Consider the following 23,347-nt stretch of genomic DNA (forward strand, 5'->3'; position numbering starts at 1 on the left):
AGGGGAGATTATGATAGAGTTGGTTCCTGTGCTTCATTTCTCAGTAACTTTCTCATAGAGACAGAGCAGAATGGGGAGTTAACTTGTGACCTTGTAGCAACACTGAGCAGGGCCTTTTTTTGAGCAGCAAAGGATTTTTGTAGCTTTAAGCTGCCATTCAGTAGGAGCAATGATACCTCTTCTTGATTTAAAGAATTTTTAGCCTTGCATATAATGAAAATTTTTGAAGTTGCCTTTGTTTGTATTTGTGAACTTAGTACATCACAGAGCACTGTTGGTGGATATTTAATTCTGTTCAAGTTTGTTGTTTTATTTGTGTGCAAATGAAGCTACAAGTGTTGTGTACAGGAGATTCCAGACAGGCTTTTCAGAGCTCTGCATTGCAGTCCCCTAAAATAAATGCCAAAAACTGTAGCTTGGTCTACAATACAACTTCAGCATCTCACTTGCAAAGTGTAACTGGGAGTTGGGTTTAGTTGTGGGACATTGCCAGCTTGCAAGCCCGGGTGTTCCACAGGCATGCTCAGGGCATTTGCAGCCTGCTACACAGCATTTTACAATTAAGCTGTGGAAATCCCCCACAAAACAGAGTTATGGTACTTCGGGAAGGTTTGGAGTTTGATTGGGTTTGGGGTGGTTTTTTCCTTTTTTTTTTTTTTTTTTTTTTTTTTTTTTTTTTTTTTTTCCTCCTCTTTCCAAATTCTTTGTGTCTAAATGGTGAAGGCATATCTTGATTAACTTGTTTGCATGGGGACCATGGAAGCCTCAAGATACTGCTATCAGCAGGAGCAGTCCCAATGCCCTTTCTGGCCCCAGACCCCATGCCCTGGGTTAAGAGAGCTGCCTTCTGGGTTTGCTTGGAGAAACTGCTGAGGGTCTGGGCAGGCAGGCTGGCAGGAGCAGGCATTCTCCTACCTGAACTTCCCTGTAATAGATAGAACTACTTCTTCAAAATACTTCCATTTTTTAACAATTAAATAGATTTCAAAGGAAAAAAAAAATTGTTAGAATTTTTCAGACCAGCTGTAGTTCACAAGCTACTTATTTGAATGCCAGTGTAATACAAATGCTGCTGCACTGAACTATTGGACTTGGTTTAGACCCTTGGTTTCTACCATTAATTGTGAAATACTGCTCATGGGAGTAGGTTTGAAAGTTATGGCTTCTCATAAAAAAAAATTAGGAGTGCATTTCTGTTCCTCTCTTTTCTGTTTTTTTGTTGGTTTGTTTTTTCCTTTTAGCCTGGTAGGTTTTAGACTTTGGGTTTTTTATTATCATTATTTATTTTGTGGTGGGGCTTTTTTGGCGGGGGGGGGTGGGGGGTGTTTTGGTTTCATTTGTGGCTGTTGATTGGTTGGCTTTTGTTTGAGTTTTTTGTTTGTTTTTTTTAAATCTCATAGCTTTACGAAAAAAAAAAAAAAAGGATATTTTCTCCTAGTACACATTGGGACAGGAATACCTCCAGCTTGCATGATTACAAAACAATGTGTGTGCATGTGTGTAGTAAAATGAAGGTGTGAAAAACAGCTGGTTTCAGGGTATTTTTTCACATGTGCCATTTTCAGATGTTCTGCAGGACAAAAATTTCTGGTTTGGTTAGCAGACTGACATGTTGGGATGCTGGAGAGATGTTGAAAGTCAGGTTTTATAACTAACTGACTTAGGAAATACATTTTTTCTAGAATCAGTTTGTTCTGCAGATGAGGGTTGTGGAATAGTTAAATATGCATAGATATGCATAAATAGGGAGTTTGTTTCCTTTAAGGTTTTTGGCTTATTGCTGGAATAATGTGTTTAATGTACCTTAGAAGTTGTTAACATCTGATAAAGGTTTTCTTATCAGTTGTTCCTTTCAGGTTTTTTTTTCAGGATCCCTTCTTGAATGTCCTGGCTGCCAGCAGAATTGAAGGCTGGAGGCAACTCATGACCACCAAACTGTGACAGCCCCGGGGTCCCCTGCTTCTGGCTGCTCAGAGTACCCACTGGGCTGCTGTGGAGATGAATGGAGAACAGCAGTATGATGCAGGTAATGGTCTGGCTGAGCTCCCTGGCTAATGGGTCTCAAAAAACTTGGCAAGAATCAAGATGAGCACAGTGGATGCTTGATAGTGCATGTGTCTGATGCTGTGTGCTGTATACTGGGATAAACTCAAATTTCAGTGAGTGTGGGTTAAATTCTGGCTACAAGGCTCATTTTTTTTATCGCTCTTTTTTTTATTGCTCGGTTTCAAAGCAGGGTATATCATTGGCTTAAAGGAGAACAAAATCTCACCTTCCTTAGTAATTGGGTTCTTAGGAAGCTGTGTCTTTCCTCTTCATGATACTGCTGGAGAGATGGGCCTGGGAAAAGCCCAGTGGCTTTTAATGCCCCTGTTTTAAAGCATTTGTCTGTCAAAGTGGTTCATGTCATTTTGTTCTGTCCTTGTGTTCGTCTTGTTCTTAATGTTTTGACAAGGTTGTACTGCTGGTTTAAAAAGTCATATAACTGAAGTTGTTTGCTGCCATTGTAATCTGTCTTGTTTTTCTCTTGCACCTTGGTGTGCCTGCCTTGATAGGCTTAGGATATCCACTCCTAATCTGCTGCAGAGTGGTATATTATGATAAACTAGCTCAGGTTTTGGTTCACCTTGAAACACCAGGCTGGGGGGATTGTTCAGCTTTCTGAAACAATTATGGGATTGTGCACTCTTAGCTGGGGTAGGGACCATCCATTTTTATAACTTACCTGCCATAGTTTCATTCTTTTCCTAGAGGAGGGCCCTACTTATAGTGCTGATACAATTAATAGAAAGCAAGTTTTAATTTGTAGTTACCAGTGTAAACAATTGGATTGGAACTTTGTCTGAGTATTACATTCCTGTGGTACTGTCCAACAAGCTGCTCTTTTCAGAGGACAGTTTATTATTTGTAGTTTCTGTGCCTTTACTTTGTGGAAGTCTAATTGATGTCAGTGTTACTGAAGAAATGTTAAATGTGATTTGAATCTGCAGTGCTTTGAGCTGAATACTATCATCTGCTCTATGTTGCTGAAATATGCTTTTTAAATTATTAATTATAGCCAATCGGGTTGTTGTCAACCTTACACCTTTAAAAAAGCAAGGAAAAGCAGCATGCACAAGCAGAATGTCTCCAGACATTTGTAAATAGCATTTCCTTTGCTAGTGGAAACTGCTAACTTCTGTCACATAGTGTAAGAAAGGGAGAAGAACAGTAAAGAGATGTCTACATGGTCAGCCATGGGGTGTTCACAGGATAATAGCACCTCCCTCTGTACTAAAACCTGTGTTGACATTTTTCCAGCTTCCTCAAAAAGTACCAGAGGTCCCACAGTCCTTTCTATGCTCTCTGGGAATAGCTGAGAAGGGTTTGATACGGTCTAGAAATTGTTCCACACCTGTTTTCCTGAGCATCCTTTTTATGCCTGGTTTGAGTTCAGATGGCTGTGAAAGGTAAAACCGTAAGTGAAGAGAGTTTTACTTGCTGAGTTTGAGTGTGGTTTCCAGCAAATGTTACCCATGTAGGCATAAGCACATTGGTTTTCTTGTGCCCTCTAATACTGTTCCATGAAGTGCTTTGAGATACACCAGTCCCAACCACTACTGGAACATTCCCTTCATATTCTTTGACTCGTGTAATTTTTTTTCCACTTGATTTCTAGCAGGTTTTGGAGATTACCCTCTGTTTTTCTGGTTTTTAGATAGCTGCTCTCTGCCTGCAGGAGCCCAGACAGTGGTCAAGGTTGTTGCTTGTGATGCTCTCCTGCACTATGAGGAGAAAAGACAACTTTTATTCTTGTCACAGGCTTTATCAGCTGCTGAAATCCCAACCTGTCTTTATTTATTCATGACCTTGCAGCTGGTATAGATAGAAAAGATTAACTGCTATGAAAATCAGATTGAACTCTATCTAAGTCTCAGGGTGACAAACCTTTAGGTTGGCCTTAAATTAAGGTCTTGCAGATTTTGGTATGATGTAGTTAAATGTCCAATATGACAATCTTCAGCTAAATCACATTAAAGGTGCATGAAAATTATTTGCAGTGAGGATTTAACTTGATTCCAAAGATCAAAATAGTCTGGTGTCAACTGTTTCCATTCCAGGTATTTTTAAAGGGCTGATGTCCCTAATATTTCACTATTGTCTTGTGTCCAAATGGTACAATTCAGTATTATTTCTCTTCCTGTGTGTATCAGAGAGCAGTAGGACATAATTAGTGGTAAAAATAAGAAAGGAAGAGTTAGCATTCAAAATAACGCATGTAGAAATAGTGGTAAATGGGAAGCAACTTAGGAAACTTCTAATATTCTTACAATTTTCTCAGCTCCAGAATAGATAAGCATTCTCCACAGAACCTCTGTGGGACACTTCTCAAATTTTACTTGAGAAAATATTAGCTTGAGTTGAAAGCTTTACAAAAACTGGTTGTATGGAGAGGCCACAGGGGTGAGAATCACATCTGGTTTCTTTCCCTGCCTTTCCCAAAGTTGTGCTTTGCCACTGAGCTAGTGTGGCTCAGTCATCCTGTCTAATACAGAAAAATATGTCAGCATCTAGTAGGAAAGCTGAATTAATTTAGGACTTGTAGCAGTTAAGGATATGAGAAAAAGGAGAGAACATACATTTTTGTTCACCCATGCAGTGTTAGATTAGTAAATTATGCTTTAGGATTAAATGGATTAAATACAGTTTTGTGTGTTGTCATCTGTCATATTAATTTGCAAGTTTTCTCACAGAAGCGAGAATTTCTGGTGTAAGTATCTGAGGTTTTATGGAGCAGTTTGAAGTCAGACTGTTCAGAACACTTAATACAGACATCTGGTCCCTCAGGAATCTGGCTTCATTAAACTGGGCTTCTCTGTATCCCAGGATCTGTGAACCCATGAGGATGCTGCTGTGCAATAGGGTCTTGCAAAAAGTGCCAACAGACCGGATCAAAGGTTTGGTTTAAACACAGCCTGCTCTGCTGCTACTGTCCTGCCAATAAAACCAGAAAAGTGACTGGATTCTGACTCTCAAAGATTTTTAGCTAGTGTGAGCCCCACTAGAACGAAGATCCTTGACCACACTTCTGGGCTGTTTCTGCATTCGGGTGTTAAAAAATAAGAGGATTTTTTTTTTGAGATTCTTCATAGTTTGTGTAGTTCTATAACATCTCCCACGATTAAAAAGCTCTGATTCTGTAAATGCTGTGCGAAGTAACCGGAGTGCTGTGGGAGGGCTGGGGATGAGAAGCAGCGAATACATTTGTTCAATCCTGTAGCTCAGCACAGCCTGGGGCTCTGTCAGCCCCTGGAGGAAAAGAAAGCACCTGAGCTCCCCAGCTCTGCACCCACTGGGTGAAGTGTGAGGCTAATCACCTTGTCTCGTTTAGTTGTAAAACCTTAGTGAAGTGCAAGTGCAAGCTGAGCCCAACTCTTCGGAATGAGAGGAACTGTAGGTTTTGGGTGCTTTTTAAAATAAGTTTTAAAAAAAACTCCTTCTGGCTCAACGGAACTCCGTGCAATAAAGCAGGAGTCGCACTGAATTTGCAATGAGTGTTGGACAGCAATTTGTGGATTTCTTTTTTTTTTTTTTCCTACGAAAAATGAATAGCAGGAGAGCTTCTGGGTGTGCTGGAGGTTTAGGCACTGTACAGTACAAAGCTGTCTGAGCCCTGCTCTCACCGCAGCACTGACCTGGAAGGAAACAGCTCTTTTAGATATTAAAGCATACGGGCTGCAGAGACCATGGATTAGTGGAATAACAAAGGACCCGTGGTAACTGATCCAGTTGGGAACTGATTTTAACCATAGTTAAAGGCAAAAGGGGAGCTGGAGCAGCATGCAAACTGACTTTCTCAGGAGCTCCTTGTAGCAATTAAGTGGCAACAGAAGTTACTAATTGACCCTTTCAGTGTGTTAAGTGACCTGTGCCTCATTTAAGGAGCTTAACTGCCCCTCAGACAGTTATCTGATGATAACATGTTATTGAAGACTTGGTGCTGCCAGGGGCTTGGTGAAGAGCAGGGCTGGAAAGCCTCATGATCCCTGTAGTATTCCCAGGTCGAGCTCCTTGGCTTTCAAAGTTGTTAAAAATCGCGGAGCAGTCAGGTTGCTTTATGTTTCCTTTCAAACAGGAAGGCGTGAGGCATTGCAAGCTGTGCTTTTTACACACAAAGTGTCTTTTGGAGTTGGAGGGAAGTGGGGTTGTTGCTGTTCTGGAGCAGCCGGGTGCTTTCCGGTGGGAAAGGATGAGTTGGCTTTCCCTGCCTGGGATTAAAAACAGAGAGAAGTTTGCTCTTGTGACTGACGATAGATGTTGCGTTCAGGCTGATGCTTCTTTCCACCTCCGTTCTGCAGCTGTGTGCTTAAGCATTTTTGTGGTTATATAAAAGTAAAATGCTGTTTTAATGTGTTAAGGAGTCTTAATCTGTTTCAACAACATTTTTGCAATGGAATTATATTTTTCATAGAATGACTTGCAGCCAAAGCTTTGATCAGTTTCCCTCTCATTTGCAAACAGCTGTGGTCTGTGACTGAGCCTCTTTACTCCATGAAAAAAATTTAAAAATACAATTACTTGCTTCAGTCCTTCTCCAGGTTATTTCTTTGGTAAGTTAAAAATTATCCCCTAAAAGCGATGGTTTTATTCAGTTCAAGGTCTGAATTTTTTGAGCTCTGAAACTGATGAAGGGCCAATATAACCAACTGGGGTTGCTTAAAAATTCTAAAATGAAATGGAGTTAGGGAGAGATAAGAGCTGTCTTTAAAACAGATATCATCACCAGCAAACAAAAGCTAACTGAATATACATTTCTGAAGTTCGGGAAATTATAATTCCTGAATTACAATGGAAAGTTGAAGATGAGTTTAACAATCAGTTTGAAAAGAAAATGAACCTACTTTACACTCGGGACTTGCTGGGTTTTTAAAGGATTTAAAGTAGCTCAGAATTCTAGGCAAATATTTGCCCCTCTCTATCCGAGGCCTGAGGACTGCTGTGGAGCATACTTAGCAAGTTGTCAGCATGTCCACGGGGCTGATAAGGGCATGTAATAGCATTTCTTTTCTCTTTTTTTGACACATAGTGTTTCCTACTCAAACTACTACTCTTTGAAATAACAGTTCCCACCTGTCCTGAAAAATGCTGAGTGTGCAGGAAATGTTGGTGTCCCTGTAACAGCTGCTGAGCTCTCCCCGTGCTGGTGAGAGACAGAGATTTCTGGTTTCAGATATAAACAAGCTATCAGGTTTCCTGGTCCTGAGAGATGGAAATCTCTCACGTTCATTCATAAAAACAAGTCTGGTGAAGGTGGTAGAGTCAATCTAAAAGTGAAAATGAAAAGCTTTGCTTCTAGGTTGTGTCTCTACTGTCACTTTTGCTGCTGGACCTGAAGTGCTGCTTGTGTGCTGAGATTAAAAATGCTGCTTCCATGAGGTGGGACCCTGCCTGCTCACCCCAGCTCTGCCTGCAGGGAAGAACTAATGTGGCTGAGTGGTGAACTAAATAGAGGGCCTGAAATCCAGCCTGTGTTGATTGTGGGGTCTTTTCAGCAGAATGGGTTACATGTTGGAGAAATCGGGAATAGGAGGGGAGCAGGAAAGTGACCCAAGAGCTGATGGGGAGTTTGGGGAGGGCAGACAGGATTGATAATAGTAACAGAGAATCTGGTGACGTGGCTCACTACAGCTGATTGCATCCTGCACCTCCTGAGTGACTTTTGAACTGTGGCTTGAGCAGTTTTAGCACATTTTTTGTTTATATGCATCCAAAACTGAAGTATACTTTGTCTAAAGAAGCTGTTACACCTTATGTTTTAAAATGATCCTTTGAGTTTCTTGATTTCAGTTGTTCAAACTGGTTTCCTTAGAGCTACCCTGAATACCTCTCTGTGCTTCAGTGTTTTATAGTAACTAATTACTATCTAGCTTGAAGAGACAGTAGTAATATTTCAATTTTTGTTTTACTTTCTTTTCAAACCTCTTACGGTCAGTATTGTTTCCTGGATGGTTTTTAATTTAATATACTGATGGTCCAGAATGCCCAGAGTTTTGAGTCAATTTGTTGATACAGATGTGGAACTCTTCTGCCTATGTTCTCCTCTCACGAATTGTAGACAATTTGTGCTTAACAAAGTCCTCAATATCTCACTATTTTTCAGACCAAACACAACCTAAAGGGCCTTTCACATACAAAGAAAAGTTAAATACTGTTGTCTGTGTAAATGCTTAACTGAAGTCCATTGCCCATTTGTCTGTTCAGACATCTGGAATTGAAATGGGTTTTGCTGAAGGTCTTCGTGGCCTAAAACAGGCTGTTAGACAGAAGGTGTTTGACTTCTCTTCCAGATGCTGGTTCCAGTGTGGAAGAAATGGAATTCAATTGGGATGAGTATCTAGAAGACACAGGAGCAACTGCAGCCCCCCATGGATCTTTTAAACATGTGAGTAAGGGAGTGTGTTTTCTTACCACTTCCTGCATTGTTTTTTTGCTGTACTGAATGTTTAAGGTTTCTCTGGATGAGCTGATGCTGTCAGATCTGTAGGACTAACTAGGATAATATTTCTAAGAGTAATGAGAAATGAGGAATTTCACCTTTTTATTACTATTTCTTATCTTTCTCTCTGCACATAGCACAGGGTAATCCCATCTCCATTTGCTGAAAATTAAGGGACTCCTACTCTTTTCTGCACCAGAAGATAAGCTTTATTTGCCTTTAAAAGCCCCAAACTAGCTAGTTTCTCTCATCTTTTTCTACTAGCAATTGCTATGGAGGAGATAGCTTTAGAAAGTTGGTGCCATAGTTCTCAAATTGCAGAATTCAAATGTGCTGTCAAGTAAGGTTTTAATGGTAGCTCTCAAGGAGGCCAGGGAGAAAATAATAGGTCTGCCAAACACTTGACTGTAGTAGTTAGAAAACTGATTAGGATAATTGCTGATCACAGGCTTAATGGGTAGGATGAAGTCTTGATAAGTCCTTGTCTTTGCCCTTGGATATCTTTAATGAAATGTTTGTTGGGAAAATCCTGGAGTGCACTGTCCCATTGGGTGAGATCTGAATGTGAAGTCTGGCTTCTTGTACTGGGACATCAGTGAAGGTGAGCTGTAAGGAGCTGCTTTCCAAACTCTTTGGATCTCTTCCAGCAATTGAAACTCCTTCCAGGGTAGCTTATCCAATTCTTTATTACAGTTACTATTTAAAAGTCTTTCAAAGACAGACTGAGTGTTATGCCATGAGTTAGTGAGTTAGTGTTATACCATGGCAATGAGGGTGGTGTGGCACATTACTTAGGAAGCACTCTCTGGCACTCAGGCTTCTAGGTTCTATGTCACCACTTTGAGTGATGGAGACTTAAATCAACAGGAAAACAAACAGATCTGTTCATAGAAGGATCACAAAGCATTTTAAGTCCAAAGGTAACCTACTGAAGCAGAAAATATTAAAGAATATTGTTAAAATATGGCAATTGTGAGTAGTAGAGATGCACACAATAAATGTAGACTTCACAGAAGCTCTTCCACTTTACAGTTACACTGAGGTGTAATTGTGAGCTTTTTGTTCAGAATAAACATTCATGTATCTCATTTCTAAAAGGGAGAGGCCAGTGCTTGCTTTATTTTTCCTTGGTGTGCAAGACTCTAGCAAGAGCTTACTCAGAGTGGAGGTGTCCATGCAGCCCATGCTGCAGTTTGGAATCGGCATTGGGCGGTAGCATGAGGGGCAATCTGTCTGCTCCTCTCCTCTGGTTTGCCTTATGTGATCTCTGCTGAAGAAGCTTGCTGCCATAGCTCAGGCATTATACAAACTACTTGGCATGCCAGCTTTTGCAGCAGTGCCCAGCAGAGCTGAGGGTGCAGCCCTATTTTATTAGTGAGCAGGAGACGTGCTCTGAATGCCTTTGTTGCCCCTGCGCTGTGCTCTGTGCCAGTTCAGCTGTGTCAAACCAGAGGCCTGATTGCTGTGGCCACGATCAGGAAAAATACAGTTAGGCTTAAAGAAAAATCCACAGTTTGTATTGTTATTATTCCCTGCATGTGCAGAACACGGTGCAGTTTTGCTGGTGAAAGTAACACTGTTGTGAAGAGCACTTTAGTGAGCAGGTGTGGGCATAGCCAGGCCCTTCCCTGCTGCATTGGGTGCAGGCTGTGCCCAGGGAGCCTGGCTGGCCACCTTTCACACCCTGATATGCTTGGGGAGCTGAGTGGAGGACTCAGGGTGCTTGGAGCACGGTGCCTGGAATCATGAGGAAGCTTGAGAATAGATTCTAGCAAGTTTGGGAGGGGAACCTTCAGGTGTTTGCTAGCAGAATTCCCTTAAAATTTGTCTAAAGGCCAATTTTGATGTTCTCTGTAATAAACTTTCCATAAAAATTTGGAAAGTTAATGGTGACATTGAATTGACAAGCATTGAGAAGAGCATATTTACAGCAACATCATATCACCTAGATCTTGATGCTAATAGAAATTCAATGGGCAAGGTCGGGTGCTTTGCCTTTCTGCTGACCATTAAGGTAATGGTTTGGAAAAGGCAGAGGAGAACCTCAGTGCCTCCCAGTGGAGAGTGACAGTCTGTCTCTGTGACAAAGCCCTAAAAAAAACCAATGTGTGATTCCAGGCTGAGGAGAGCATACAGGCACTGATGGCTCTGTGCTAGCAACTGGTGGTCCTTCCAGCAGAATCAGTCTGGTGCCAGTTCTTGACTTGAAGAATGGTTTATTTTTATAATCTACCATCAGGAAAGCTAAGACAAAACTACATTTGTACTTTCAAAAAAACAGAGAGGGGAAAACAAGCTGAAGAGTAGTATTGCAAAAGAGCAAGTGGGCATGTATAAATAAATAGATTAATTAATAATAAATAAATAGATTAATTAATATAAATAAATTTTAAATGGAAGCTTAAGGTTTTTGTTTGATTCTTTTTAAATGTTGCAGTATTGAGACTGTTACCAGCCTTCCACTGTAAGCAATGGGTGAGAAATACCTAACCCACATTCTGGGAGAGTACATGATCAGGTTAAGAAAATGTAGTCCATAATTACACAGCTCATGTTAGCCAAGAAGTAGACTTTCTGATGGGAGGGTGGACTTAAGACGATCATATTTGTACGCTTATTTTAATTTTGAAAGCCCTGCTCTTACTCAGAGCAAGATACACTGGAAAATGTAAGCTGCTTCCTTAAACTAAGCATGTTCTATGTTTAATTTGTTTGCATTTTAAAAATTGAACAATATTAAGATCCAAGTGACTGTTCTGCCTGCAATCTAGGAGGAAAAAGAGCTTACAAAACCCAGGAGCTGCACTGGATGCCAGTGGTGTCATCCCACACTAAGTCTAAATACACCTAGGACTGTTAAATGCTCTTTTAAAATTCCTCTCTGCAACTCATCTATGTGTGTAAACTTGGGTGAGAAATAAGTTGGTGTTCAGCTTCATCTGAACACGTGTCAGCTCTGCACTCTTGCGTGCTCTGAATACTTTTTCACCATTTTTTTATCATTATCTGAGCTGAATGGGATCCCCGGGTCCGGCACAGAAGAAGGGATAGTGTTTTATGAGAAGGAGGGGTTGGGGGGTCCTTTTTGTCGGTCTGCTCAGGGCTCCGGGCTGGAGAAACCGAGTGGCCCTGCTTCCAAACGCTCAGCGCTGTCGTCTTGCCCGGCTGCCAGGAGAGGGTGCTCACTTCTTGGTCTCTGCCGAAACCACCGGGGAACGTAAATGACAGGGTTTGAAAAACGCACCTGACTTCGGGGAAAGCTCCATCTGTTGCTTTTGATTTCCCTAAATGCAGCTTCCTCCACCAGGAGGCTTTGCTGAAAGTTTGGGCATAGGGAGTTGTAATTTTCCCATTCCTCAGACTTTGTGTCCAGCTCATGGCTTTTCTTTCAGGAATCAGAATGTGAAGCCTTTAGTAGAATCTCTTTAGCAAGGCAGCTGTCTCTTTGGAGAGGTGACCTCTGTAATATCTCTCCAAAACATCCAGAGTTTTTGGGTCCTGCTGATTTTGTTCTTAATAAGGTTTTCTTTCAGGGAAGGGTACTAAGCTAAGGGATGTGAACAGTTAACAGAGGCATATGCTTTTCTTTCTGATGTAGTTCTCTTAGTTTTATTTTTAGCAAACCAGTATGTGCTGGCTGATGAGACTGTAATAGCTGTGGCAGTCACTGAACCATCAGCGTGAAACTGGTAATAAATAACCCAGAAAAGGTCTACTGCATCTGCATCAGACTGAAAACCTTCCTGCAGCTGTTTGGATGAGGAAATAGAACTTGGGACCACATAGGAAAGAGAACACCGGTTACGTTCAGCTGGGGAGGGATCAACACATTGGTTAAGACTGAGGCCATGGAATTAAATGTAGCTCAGTAACATAGTGTAGTGGGAGCAGAGCAGGGTTCTTCTGCTCTTTCAGGAGTGTTTGAGCTGGGACTAGTTAGGAATATGAGAAAATTCACACTTTACCTTTTCTTTTTTAGTTCACATTTCCATACCTGATTCCTCACCTGCCCACCACAGATACAAAGTATTTGGCAGTTTATTGTTGCCAAAGCATGAGTTCACAAACTGAAATGTTGTTTATAGTCTATGCCATTTATGAAATAATGCTACAGGCAGAATGATTTAGCATGTTGGATAGAGAAATTAAAAATCCTTTTTTGCAGTCTGAGCAGATTCATGCCTTCCTAAGCAAGCATGGTGGAAGAGCCAGTTTAGATCTTGTGACTTAAAGCACACATATGTGGTCAAGCAGGCATTTTGTCCAAAGAGGTTGCAAGATAGAGTGTAACACATAAAGTCAAAGCTGTGCTGCTGGGTTTGACTTGTAGTTGTCCTTGTGAGCCCAGAGTTAGAAAGCTTCTCAGTGGTGGGTGAGGTATTGTCCAGGACTGGAAGAAGAGTTGCAAGCTATTGATTTAAGGTTGGAAGATACTCTGGAATGAGTGATGAGGTTGTTTTTCTGAAGAGATTTCAAGGCATTTGACTTGGGTTTTTTTGCTAATGAAGATGCCTAAACTGTTCCTCCTGTTCCACTAAGTTTCTGGGAGGTGCTCAAATGTGATGATCGTCTTCTTCTTCAGGTGGATACAAGTTTGCAGAATGGTTTTGCTCCTGGTATGAAGCTAGAGGTAGCTGTCAAGTCTGACCAAAACACCTACTGGGTGGCCACCATCATTACTACCTGTGGGCAGCTGCTGCTGTTGCGCTATGATGGTTACGGGGAAGATCGCAAGGCTGACTTCTGGTGTGACATCCTGACAGCTGATTTACACCCCATCGGCTGGTGTGAGCAGAACAAGAAGATTCTCAAAGTGCCTGAAGGTATTGGCTCCATATGCAGAAGCAGGGAGTGCATACAGAAGTTGCTTTTGTCCTTTGTAAGCCCAGAGATAGTCTTCATAATTGCTGTGATGCACAGGTGGGATTGCTGTGATAACAAATTGAGGTTGTCTGCCATGTTCTCCTGAAATCCTGTAACTTAAAGTAGAAGGCTGCTCTTTTACCAGAGAGGTGTTAATTTCAGAATTGGTCTCATTTTTACTGAAGCTTAGTGTTATCTTAATCATCACCCACCAAATTCTACTGCTTTGTCATTTCCTTTAAAGATTTAATGTTGCTTTGTGTCATCTCTTAATTTGTTAAGGGTGAGTATGTAGCAAATTCTTCTGTGTTGAGTAGTGCAAGAATATGGTAATGTCTTGTCCAAATGATCTTTAACTGTCAGGAAAGAATCATGGCTGTCTTCTTCACTTTTCACTTAGGTATCAAGGACAAGATACCTGACCAGGAGGAATTCCTTCAGCGAGTGCTGAAAGGAGCATGCAGTGCTCCTGCTAACCTGCTGGAGGGGGTAAGTGCTGCAGTGTGCTGCATCATGGGTTTTCCCTTTGTCATTAAGGAAACCCCTGCTAAAATTGTTAGTTCAATTCTTTTTTAAATTTAGGAAGCATTATAGCATGATGCTGTCCTTAAAGTTCTACTCTCTAACGTTTCTTATTTACAGTATTTGATTTTTATAGTGTTGGCCTGAAACATTTCTGTCCCTGCAGGTTTGGGCTGTTCTTTAATGCTATCAAAAGACTTTTTTTTAAACCACATTTGAAGGTTTCTGTCTTCCTCCTGTTAGTCTTCTTCATACAACTTTAAGGAAATAATCCTTTCTTTATATAACTTTTATGTTGTCCCCTTCAGTTGGCTCCTTTTAATGATTTTTTAAATATATTTTTATATTTTTTTTACTAACAGGCAGACTATTGTTTAACCTAAATCTTGCATCTTTACTAGTGAAGAACCAAATTTTTATCCCCTCCTCTGCGCTTTAAAAAAGAATATTTACAGCCCCCAACAATGTCTGTCTGTAAAGTACAGAATATAATTTTTTTGAAAGATGCCATTTTTATCTTTTTATCTTTTCTGTCTAGTCATCTTTGTATGCTAGGTGACTCAGTTTTAAGAGATTAATCATGTTCCCTTCAAACCTTGACTAAATAAGTTATAAAGCTTCTGAAAATGAGGAGTTAACTAAAACGTGTGACTGTATCTACAGGCAGTGCAGAAGCTCAGATGCAAACATCAGCAATTCTAAACATTATAATTTCTGTTGTGTCAGTAAGGGACATGTATTTCTTTACTTCTGTATTCACAATTTATTTATGCAAAAGGAATGTGCATGAAGAGGAGGGAAGTGTGGGATTCGTTTTGTTCTGTTGAGCAGAATGGTTTGTCCTCTTTTTTGTAGCTTCACAGAGGGAAAAATCCACTGGATCTCATTGCACCAGGCTCCCGACTGGAGCTGCAAAACATCCGAGATTCCCTGGAAGCCTGGGTGGTCAACGTGGTGGACAATGTTGGTGGGAGACTGAAACTGCGATACGAGGGGCTGGGGGATTCTGACAAGTTTGACCAATGGATATTCTACTTGGACCCTTTCCTTCATCAAGTGGGATGGGCAACTCAACATGGATACAGCCTGCAACCACCTTTAGGTACTTCAAATCATGCATTATTTCCATGGTGATCAGAGGCCAGAGAATACTTCTGCTGCCCTGGGGCTCTAAGTCTGCCTGCTGGATGCATGTGGTCAGCGTGTCATCTGACAAAGGTTGTGCCTAATGAAGTTTAAGTGAAAACACCACTACACCATCCTACAAGGCTTTGACCCACTCACTTGAAAGTAGCTGAATGGTTTTGGCTGCCAAAACTTTCCACCTGTTTGTGGAAAGGGAGAAACTGAGGAAGGGATTGCATGCATGGTTGGTTTCAGTAGGTGTGGATCCTGGGCAGAAGGGAAGTGATTTTTTTCCTTTAGGTACTGCTCAACAGAAGCCTTTGCAGCTGGGACTCCAAGTCCACTGAGATAACAACTCTTTAGACAAGACCTTAATTATGTGGATATAAAATGTCCTCAAAAATGGGTAACCAGGGAATGAGTGTGTGGAAGCAGAGGCAGAGGAGTGAGCAGATTATCATAGTTTCCAGGCCTGTGTGTGTTGGGGTGAGTCATCAAAGAAGTGGGATGTAAACTACAAATGGGTTGCTTATGGGCTGAGCAGTGGTGTAACATGTTTCCTGATGAGGAGAAACCTTGGCATAAAACTGAAAAATATTGAGTCTTTATCCTTTTTGCACAGGCAGGTGTACATCTAAGGTTCTGGCAAACTGTGCTATCAGTTGGGTTTAGGTTGTTTAGAAGAGTTGTTTTTGTTGTGTTGGTTTTTGGGTTTTTTTTTCTTAAAGTTTCCCCCTATGGCAAGACAAAATCATGCTGAGGAAAACAAACCCATTTCCATTGAAAATCAGTGAGCATACTGCCTTTGATGGTGCTGTGAACAGGGAAATGCTGGGTGAAATGAGCATTTTGAGAATGCTGACAGAAATGAGATGGGTGGGTTCTGCAGCATTATTCACATGAATCCTGGCTTTTAAAAACACTAGTTAGCTACTAGACTTGCTTTCTTTTTGTATCTATGTAAGAGCCTTTGATACACTCACCAGCTTGACTTCAGGGATCCTTAGTGAATGATTGCACTGGTACAAGTAGTTCATCTTCTATCAGAGAGATGTGTGGTCTGCAATTACAGATGCTAAAAGAGTAACTGATGCAACTGGGACAGAATTGTGGAGCATTTATTGAATTTTCTGCTTGCTTAAACATAAAACAGACTGGCTTTATCCAGGTAGGATTTGTCTTTTCCTCAGTACTGATGTGCCCTCCTTTTTCTCTGAACTAATAGACTGGGCAGCATATGGGTGATACTGCTGCTTGAATTCAGTCCCTTTTTGTAACTCATCCAAATGTGTAAGAAACCAGAAAGTTTTTAAGAAGGAATGTATTTGCACAGATGCTGAACAGATGCTAATTTACCACTTGGAGGAGCAGAAATTTTCTGTTTTCTGAGGGATAAGAAGAAAGAAGATTGTCATTTACTGTTTTTCTTTTTACTCAAGCCATTAGGTCCTTGAAGAGTGAGGCAGATTGGCAAGAGATACTGAAGAAGGTGAAAGAGGAGGAAGAGGAGTCATCAGTTCCTACAGATCTCTTTAAGGTAAAGACACAATATGTGTAGTTTAATGCTGTAGGTAATGTAATGAAAATGCTGTATTCCTAAGAAATCATTCAGAGAAGTCAGTAGCTGTTACTGAAACTTGTTAGGCTGCTTTGTTGTGGGTTTTTTTACATTCTGTTTCCTTTCTCAAAAAAAAAATCATACAACGATACATTTCTTGTTAACTTAGACAGTGTACCCATCACAGATGTCTTGTCATAGTGGGCAAAATTCCTGGTTCTGGTCTTTTATAGAACAACCTCTGGTTGCTGTCCTTCTAGAGGAATGCAGGGTTACTATGGTCTCTCTAATTCTGTGAGTACACTGAAAAGTTTAACATGTATGACACCTAATTTGTAACTCTTGATACTTTATTTTCCAGGATAAACCTGTGATTGGAGTGCATTCTTTCTCTGAAGGCATGAAGTTAGAAGCTGTGGACCCAATGGCTCCTTTTGTAATCTCTCCTGCTACAGTTATCAAGGTACCAGAGTTCTTAACTTGTTCTGACAGGATTCAATTCAATTTCTGCTTCTTAAATATTCAGGACGTTCTCATTAATTGATTATCTTAAAATATTGAGCTAGTTTTTATTTTGTATGGGGGACAGGCTGCCAGGGGGAAAAAACCAAACTGCTGATTGTAAAGACACTGGATTTGAAAGCAGGGGAAAAGTTCCATAAATATACAAGCTCAATAGGTCAAGTAGCTGAAATTGTCAAATGCAGATTTAAAAAATAAGATATAATCCCTTATAATCTGAGTATCCATTTGAATATAGATTCTAGGTGGTGTTTTGGGGGTTTTTCTTTGCAAAAGCTGATGTCATTCCTGTGCACAAGATCTGATGTTTAAATAGCCTGGTTATCAAACAAGGGCTCATGTGAGTTTTAAAAAGTTGAAATTAAAAATCCCCACCATAATCTGGTTTTGAGCAACTTCTCTCTTCCTGTTTCAGTAAATAGGTGAAAAGTTATAAAGGGACTTTCTTTGATGATGTAAACCAAAATGTTCCTGTGAAATATAAAACTAGGACATACTTTAGAATCTTTCTTGTATATTTTCCAGAAACTGTTGCTTTTTCTTGAGAGAGAAACATGGTTCTCTTTTGGCTAACTACAGGTATACAATGAAAAATATTTCATGATAGAAATTGATGACTTGAGACCAGAGCGTACACCCAGCCAGTGTTACATTTGTCATGTCAACAGTGCTGGGATTTTCCCTGTGCAATGGAGTCTGAAGAATGGTTTGCATCTCAGTCCCCCACCAGGTATGTTTGTGCAAGCTTGTCATGCTCCCTCCTTGTTGAAGGAAGTAGATTGCCAGTCCCCAGAGTGCTATGCTTAGGACAACACTTTTGGAAAAGAGTTATACAGAGCAGAAAAGGGAAGAACAAGAGAGATCAAATTCTGAGAAACAGGAGCTTTGAGTTAGTGAAACTGAATTTTCCTGGGTGCATGCCTGGATTTGAGAAGATGAGAGTAACTGGGGATGCTGGTCATGCATAAAAATGTGGACACTTAAACAAATGGAGTATGTGGGCTGGGGCTGAAGGCAATGCTGATTTCAACATTAGTTGACATGGTATCAGAAGCCTATAGTCTTTGCATTGGATTTTTGATTCTGATCAAAATGGAATATTATTATCTGATGCTTAAAATATTTTTAGAGTATCTTACCACTTAGAAGTTAAGTTAGTATATTCTTTTTCAAGGACTGATCAGACAAGGTAGCAGATTCCTTAAGGACATAAAGGAACTGGGGAGTGGGACTGAAGCTTACAAAGCTTATAATCTTGTAGACTCCCCAGAAGGGTTGGGCATTCTGAGTTGTTTCAAGAGTGCTACTGGCACTGATAATAAATGGGTCCTTGATTTCTTAAACCCTTGCCACTCTTACAAGGGAGTGCTACCAAGGTGCTACTGGAATGAGTGCTGCAGTTGTCTCCTCACCAACCTCAGACTGTCATGGCTGCACATTTCTGGACCTAGCTCCTTTCAGTTATTTGCTTTTTATTAGATCACAGGGAAGCAAAGTATTTGGTTTAAGTAGAATTTATTTTGTCTTTTTCCTGGAGAGATGCCTCTCCTGACAGACTTGCATGTTGAGACTCTTCCCTTCAGACATGTACAGATTTACAGCTGTTGACAAACTTGAAGAGCTTCTTAGCAAAACTAACTACTCTATTTACTTGGTATTTAATGTGTTTGAGAGAATAAGAGGTTGCTATTGAGCACATTTTGAGTGCAATATTATGGAAAAAATGTTAAAAGTTTTAGTCATATTACTAAAGTAATCTTCTGAAAACTTCATCAGCATTTCATCTGTACCCTCTGATCAGTGTGAACCCTTCCCTGTGTTTGGGTTTCTGCTCAGCAGATGTACTTGATTCATGCTTGATGTTGCTCTCTGTGAAGTCACTTCTAGTTTGACACCATTTCAGGTCAATAATGGGAATCTGGGTGTGGCAGTACCCAAAGTCCCCTGCAATCAAAATAAAAGAATCTCAGAGGCATGAGAACCATGCTATGGGCTGAGCCCAGGTGGCTCAGTGAATCCCTACTCAGCTGACAGACTTGATTTACCCAAATAGATCTCAGTGATCTGTACTTCATGTTAAACTTGAAATGAGTCATTTGCTTTCATGCTGTTTAATTAACCCCTTTGTTTTTTCTTCACCTAGGTTATCCTGGGCAGGACTTTGATTGGGCAGACTACCTCAAACAATGTGGTGCTGAGGCAGCTCCCCAGACCTGCTTCCCTTTGGTAAGGTTCTTGTGCAGAAAAAACCCTTTTCTTCTGTTATTTGAACGACACTCTTGATTCTAGGTAGAAGACCCTTTTGCATCTTAGATCACTGTGATCACTGAAGAACTTCCTAAAGTGCAAATGTATGTGGACAGTAGTGCATGCCAGATTCCTAGATAAGTAATGCTTCAGTTGTGGTAAAGGAGATTGAAAAGAAATGAGTGTTTTGTAAAATTGAGATGTGTAAGAGGCCATGGAATACTCATAAAACAGTATTGATCCTTGGCACTCCTGTAGTTGTGGAAACAGGGCCTTTTAATGGACCTTGTTTTCATTTACTTAGTGCACTCTTTCAATCTTCCTTCCTTTCAGCTTGAAAAATTCATTCCATTATATTAATCAATATCAAGTCATCTTAAATTAGTACCAGATAATCATTTAACATTAATGAGTGCCTGAACTACTTGCTAGATTTTGGGCTTTTGTTGGTTCAGTGACAGTATTGCTGTCTCCCAAAGCAGAACACCTTGTCAAGCAGAAGAGGGTACTATTAACATTTGCCATCCAGTTCCATTTACAATGCTTGGACGTTTGCGGTGCTTAGGGGAAGAAATTAAAATGAATAATTACTACTTTTTGAAGAGGGTGTTGCTGGCTTTGAATTATTGTTGCCCTTGTTCTGTCTTGTAAGCTGTGGCATCTTTGAACAGGTCATTGAATTTATTATCCCTTTTCTGAGAAGAGTTGATCACTGTAGGTTAGTTCCAGAATTCATAATGTATTGATCCTGTAATTATGTAGCAGAGTGGCTCTGGAAGAAAAATTCCTTTTTCTGGCTGTTACTTCTTATCTTTAATTCACACACTTAAGAGCTGGATAGATAACCATTCTTACATTTTAGGAAATATTTTATTAAAATGGACTAAATTGATGAATAAAGGGAAATCCTATTTATCAAAAAAAAGAAAATTAAGAGAAAGCTTCCACTGCTGTCTGCCAGAACTCATCTGGATGAGGCAGAGATGTTATTTGCATACATAAAATGGATTTTCAAGCCAACATAATGGAATACAGAGCCTGGTCAGACTGTTTGTCAGACTTATCACATAGGTAGCAAGCAGCAGAGAATTTTTGGTTGCTTAGAATGCATTCAGTCCTTTCAGTGAGTCTCAGGATCCTAAGTCTTGAGTACAAACATGTTCTTTTCTATGTCTGTCTGTCTTTTAACTTAAACTCTCCATCATTTGTAATATATCTTATTTGTATTCAATATGCTAATTATCTGAAACCTTCCCTGACTGCATGAGTATCTTTCAGTGTTACTCAAACACTGAAACTTTTATGTGTTTCCCCTGTTCCTGGCTATTCATATCATAAACTGGGTAGGCAGATGGCATTTTACTCAAGTATTCTTTCTTTTTCCAAGTTAACTTCTGACCACGGATTCAAAGAGAATATGAAACTTGAGGCTGTGAACCCAGTTGATCCTGAAGAAGTTTGCATTGCTACAGTCACCAAGCTGAAAGAGTCCTACCTCTGGCTTCAGCTGGAGGGTAAGTTTGATGTGGGAGAAGAGAGTAGCACTTGCATGGATTCTTCTGTTGTACCATCATCAGAAGAGTATCTGGAGCAAACTCACTGCTGAATATGGGCAGCAAGTCACCATTTTCTCAAAACACGTTTGCAGTGTCTGTTCCCAGTTAGCTGTGGGTTGCAGAGCTTGTTTAAGGCAGGCAAAAATGGCATTTGTTCAGTGCAGTGTGCCAGTGCTAGGCTAGTGCACTGTGCAATGTGCTACTCAGTCTCTTTAGAAAGCAAGGGCCTTTTAACATTTTCACAGATGAGTGACTTGCATTCTGAGCAGTCTTTGACCAAGCCTAGGAAAAAAACCTGTTAAGTGAACTTCTTTGACCAGACCTAGGAAAAAAACCTGTTAGTGAGCTTGCTCATTAAGATAGAATATACCTATGTCAGCTGTTTTCCATTTTAATCCCATTTCTTGATTGGTAGTACACCAGCATTCACTTACTATTCACTGTGCATCTCTGCTGAACTGTGGATGGGAAATTCCCATCTCCAGCCTTTAGGAGGAAAGAAATGAACTCAAGAAATAACCTGGTCAGTAAAAAGGGATGAATAAACAATTGATGTTGTGTTCCAGATACACCATAAATAAAAGCAGCTTCACTGCAAACGTATAGCAAGCATTAACCAAATGTGGGGGGTTTTATTTTTTGAGTTGTTTCAATTTTTGCTTCTTTCAACTGAACAGGCTCCAAGAAGCCCGTCCCTGACTGTATAGTGAGTGTGGAATCCATGAATATATTTCCAGTGGGCTGGTGTGAGACGAATGGATATCAGCTCAGACCCCCTCGCAAAGCAATAGGTATCAGTTCTGTGTCAGTGCTTAGCTGGGTTGGTAGAGGTGGGGAGACTTCTGGGAGCAGCCTGCTGCTGTTTGTCTGCTGCAGTTTAGCACAGACATCACTGAATTTGGAAACAATAGTGTACAGAGAATCTGTGTCTTGCACAACTGCTCCCCCTTGGTGTTAGGTCCAGTTGGAATCCAGCCAGCCAGTCCAAACCAGGCAGAGTTGGCTCGACACCCTTGCACACGAGGAAATGCTCCATGAGTCACAATAATCATGGACACACCCCTGTGCTATGCAAACACTTTTGTCTGAGCTGTTCTTGCCAGGGGCTTGACCCTGACTGTTATTTTACATTTCCAATTCTGTGAGTAAAATTAATGTCATAGCAAAGCAGTGTTGAGTGCATGTACATTTTGCCATTGCAATAAAGGGCACTAGCTTTCTAGATGGGCCACATGGTTACAATCCCTTAATGATAAGCTATGGAAAAGTAAATCCTACCTGTTCTAAATCCACTGGCCAGTAGCATAAGATAGTGTCTTCTCTCAGCTGGTTAGTGAGATCTATTTCTTAAGGTTTAATGAGAGCTGTAGAAGCTGAACAATATCCTGAATGCTTACTAAGAGAATCAATGTGTAAGATTGGAATGAGCTGTTGTTTACTGCAAGTCAAAGCAAGAGAAAGTAATTTGAGACTGCCAAGAATAAAAGAGGGAGGGTAGAGAGAACTAATTAAGGAAAAGATGCTGTTAAGAAAAAAAAATCCAGAAGTTCGTTGGGGACAAAGCCTGAAATTACTGAAGAGGCACGTGCTGCATTACCCTTGTTTATATTATTACCTGACTGTGAAAACCAGAATTAGCAAGTGGACACATCACCTAGTTGACTTTCCTAGTTACAAGTGTTTTCCTCCATAGGAATTGGCTTAAGTCATACATGTTCTAAACAGCTAATTTCATTCCATTTCAACACTAAACAGTGTTGGATTTCCCTGTGCCAGTGAAATTGTGAGTTGGGCCTATGAACCTGACCTTTTATTTGGTGTCAACACCTTTGGGTGCTGAAAAGGAAAGCATATAATTCCTTTTTGGCTTGTATTACAGGTAATACAGGGCTGTGATGCTAAAAAAGATGCACAATCTGGGGATATCCATGCCTGATTTCATGAAGTTTTAGTGAAAGTTGAAGTAAGCCTTTTGGGTTATTTCAAACTAAATGGACCAGTTTGTCCCTAGTGCAGATGGCTCAGCTATCTAACATTGTGGTTACTTTGAACATAGATTCTTTTTGGTGTACAACCTGAAGGAAATGAGATTTTATATCTACATATTATACTATAAATTTCATGTCCCTCCCATACTTTGCTGTTTAAATTTTCTTCTTTCTTTCAGTAAACAAGCAGAAAAAAATTGCAGTAGTTCAGCCAGAGAAACAGTAAGTAAGAGGGGCTTTTTCTCTATTTTTGTTGGGGCTTGTTTGGTATTTTCTTTTTTCTAATTGGTGAATCGTGTTGTCTTAGGGGAGATTTAGCTTTACAGAAGTGCTGTACTGAGGGTTGAAAGATTCCACAACCCATTTATCTTCATGCTGGTAGTTCCTGTTGATGTTGAAAAAACCCTCTTGTGCTGCTATAGGAGGAGGTAGAAAGCATGGGATTTGTTTTTTAACAAAGCCAGTGCAGCTCAGCTCTGTTATTGAATGG

At 40.4% G+C, this 23,347-nt stretch overlaps 1 protein-coding gene across 6 annotated transcripts in view; it reads left to right on the plus strand.

Moving 5' to 3' along the window:
• The window catches only part of SFMBT1 (Scm like with four mbt domains 1), an 88,927-nt gene that overhangs the window by 51,749 nt on the left and 13,831 nt on the right, over positions 1 to 23,347 (plus strand). For 4 of the 6 annotated variants that reach the window (XM_071755646.1, XM_071755644.1, XM_071755645.1 and 1 more), the window contains 12 exons: positions 1,857 to 2,026; positions 8,328 to 8,422; positions 13,059 to 13,299; positions 13,740 to 13,828; positions 14,717 to 14,963; positions 16,426 to 16,523; positions 16,906 to 17,007; positions 17,646 to 17,796; positions 19,210 to 19,292; positions 20,701 to 20,827; positions 21,547 to 21,660; positions 23,037 to 23,079. In XM_071755646.1, coding sequence (XP_071611747.1) covers positions 1,999 to 2,026; positions 8,328 to 8,422; positions 13,059 to 13,299; positions 13,740 to 13,828; positions 14,717 to 14,963; positions 16,426 to 16,523; positions 16,906 to 17,007; positions 17,646 to 17,796; positions 19,210 to 19,292; positions 20,701 to 20,827; positions 21,547 to 21,660; positions 23,037 to 23,079 — 1,418 coding nt within the window. In that variant the 5' untranslated portion in view covers positions 1,857 to 1,998. The remainder of the gene's footprint in view (positions 1 to 1,856; positions 2,027 to 8,327; positions 8,423 to 13,058; positions 13,300 to 13,739; positions 13,829 to 14,716; positions 14,964 to 16,425; positions 16,524 to 16,905; positions 17,008 to 17,645; positions 17,797 to 19,209; positions 19,293 to 20,700; positions 20,828 to 21,546; positions 21,661 to 23,036; positions 23,080 to 23,347) is intronic. The other 2 variants (XM_071755648.1, XM_071755649.1) reach the window with 1 other exon arrangement.

This window comes from Heliangelus exortis, chromosome 12 (genome assembly GCF_036169615.1).
Source record: "Heliangelus exortis chromosome 12, bHelExo1.hap1, whole genome shotgun sequence".
NCBI lineage: Eukaryota > Metazoa > Chordata > Aves > Apodiformes > Trochilidae > Heliangelus > Heliangelus exortis.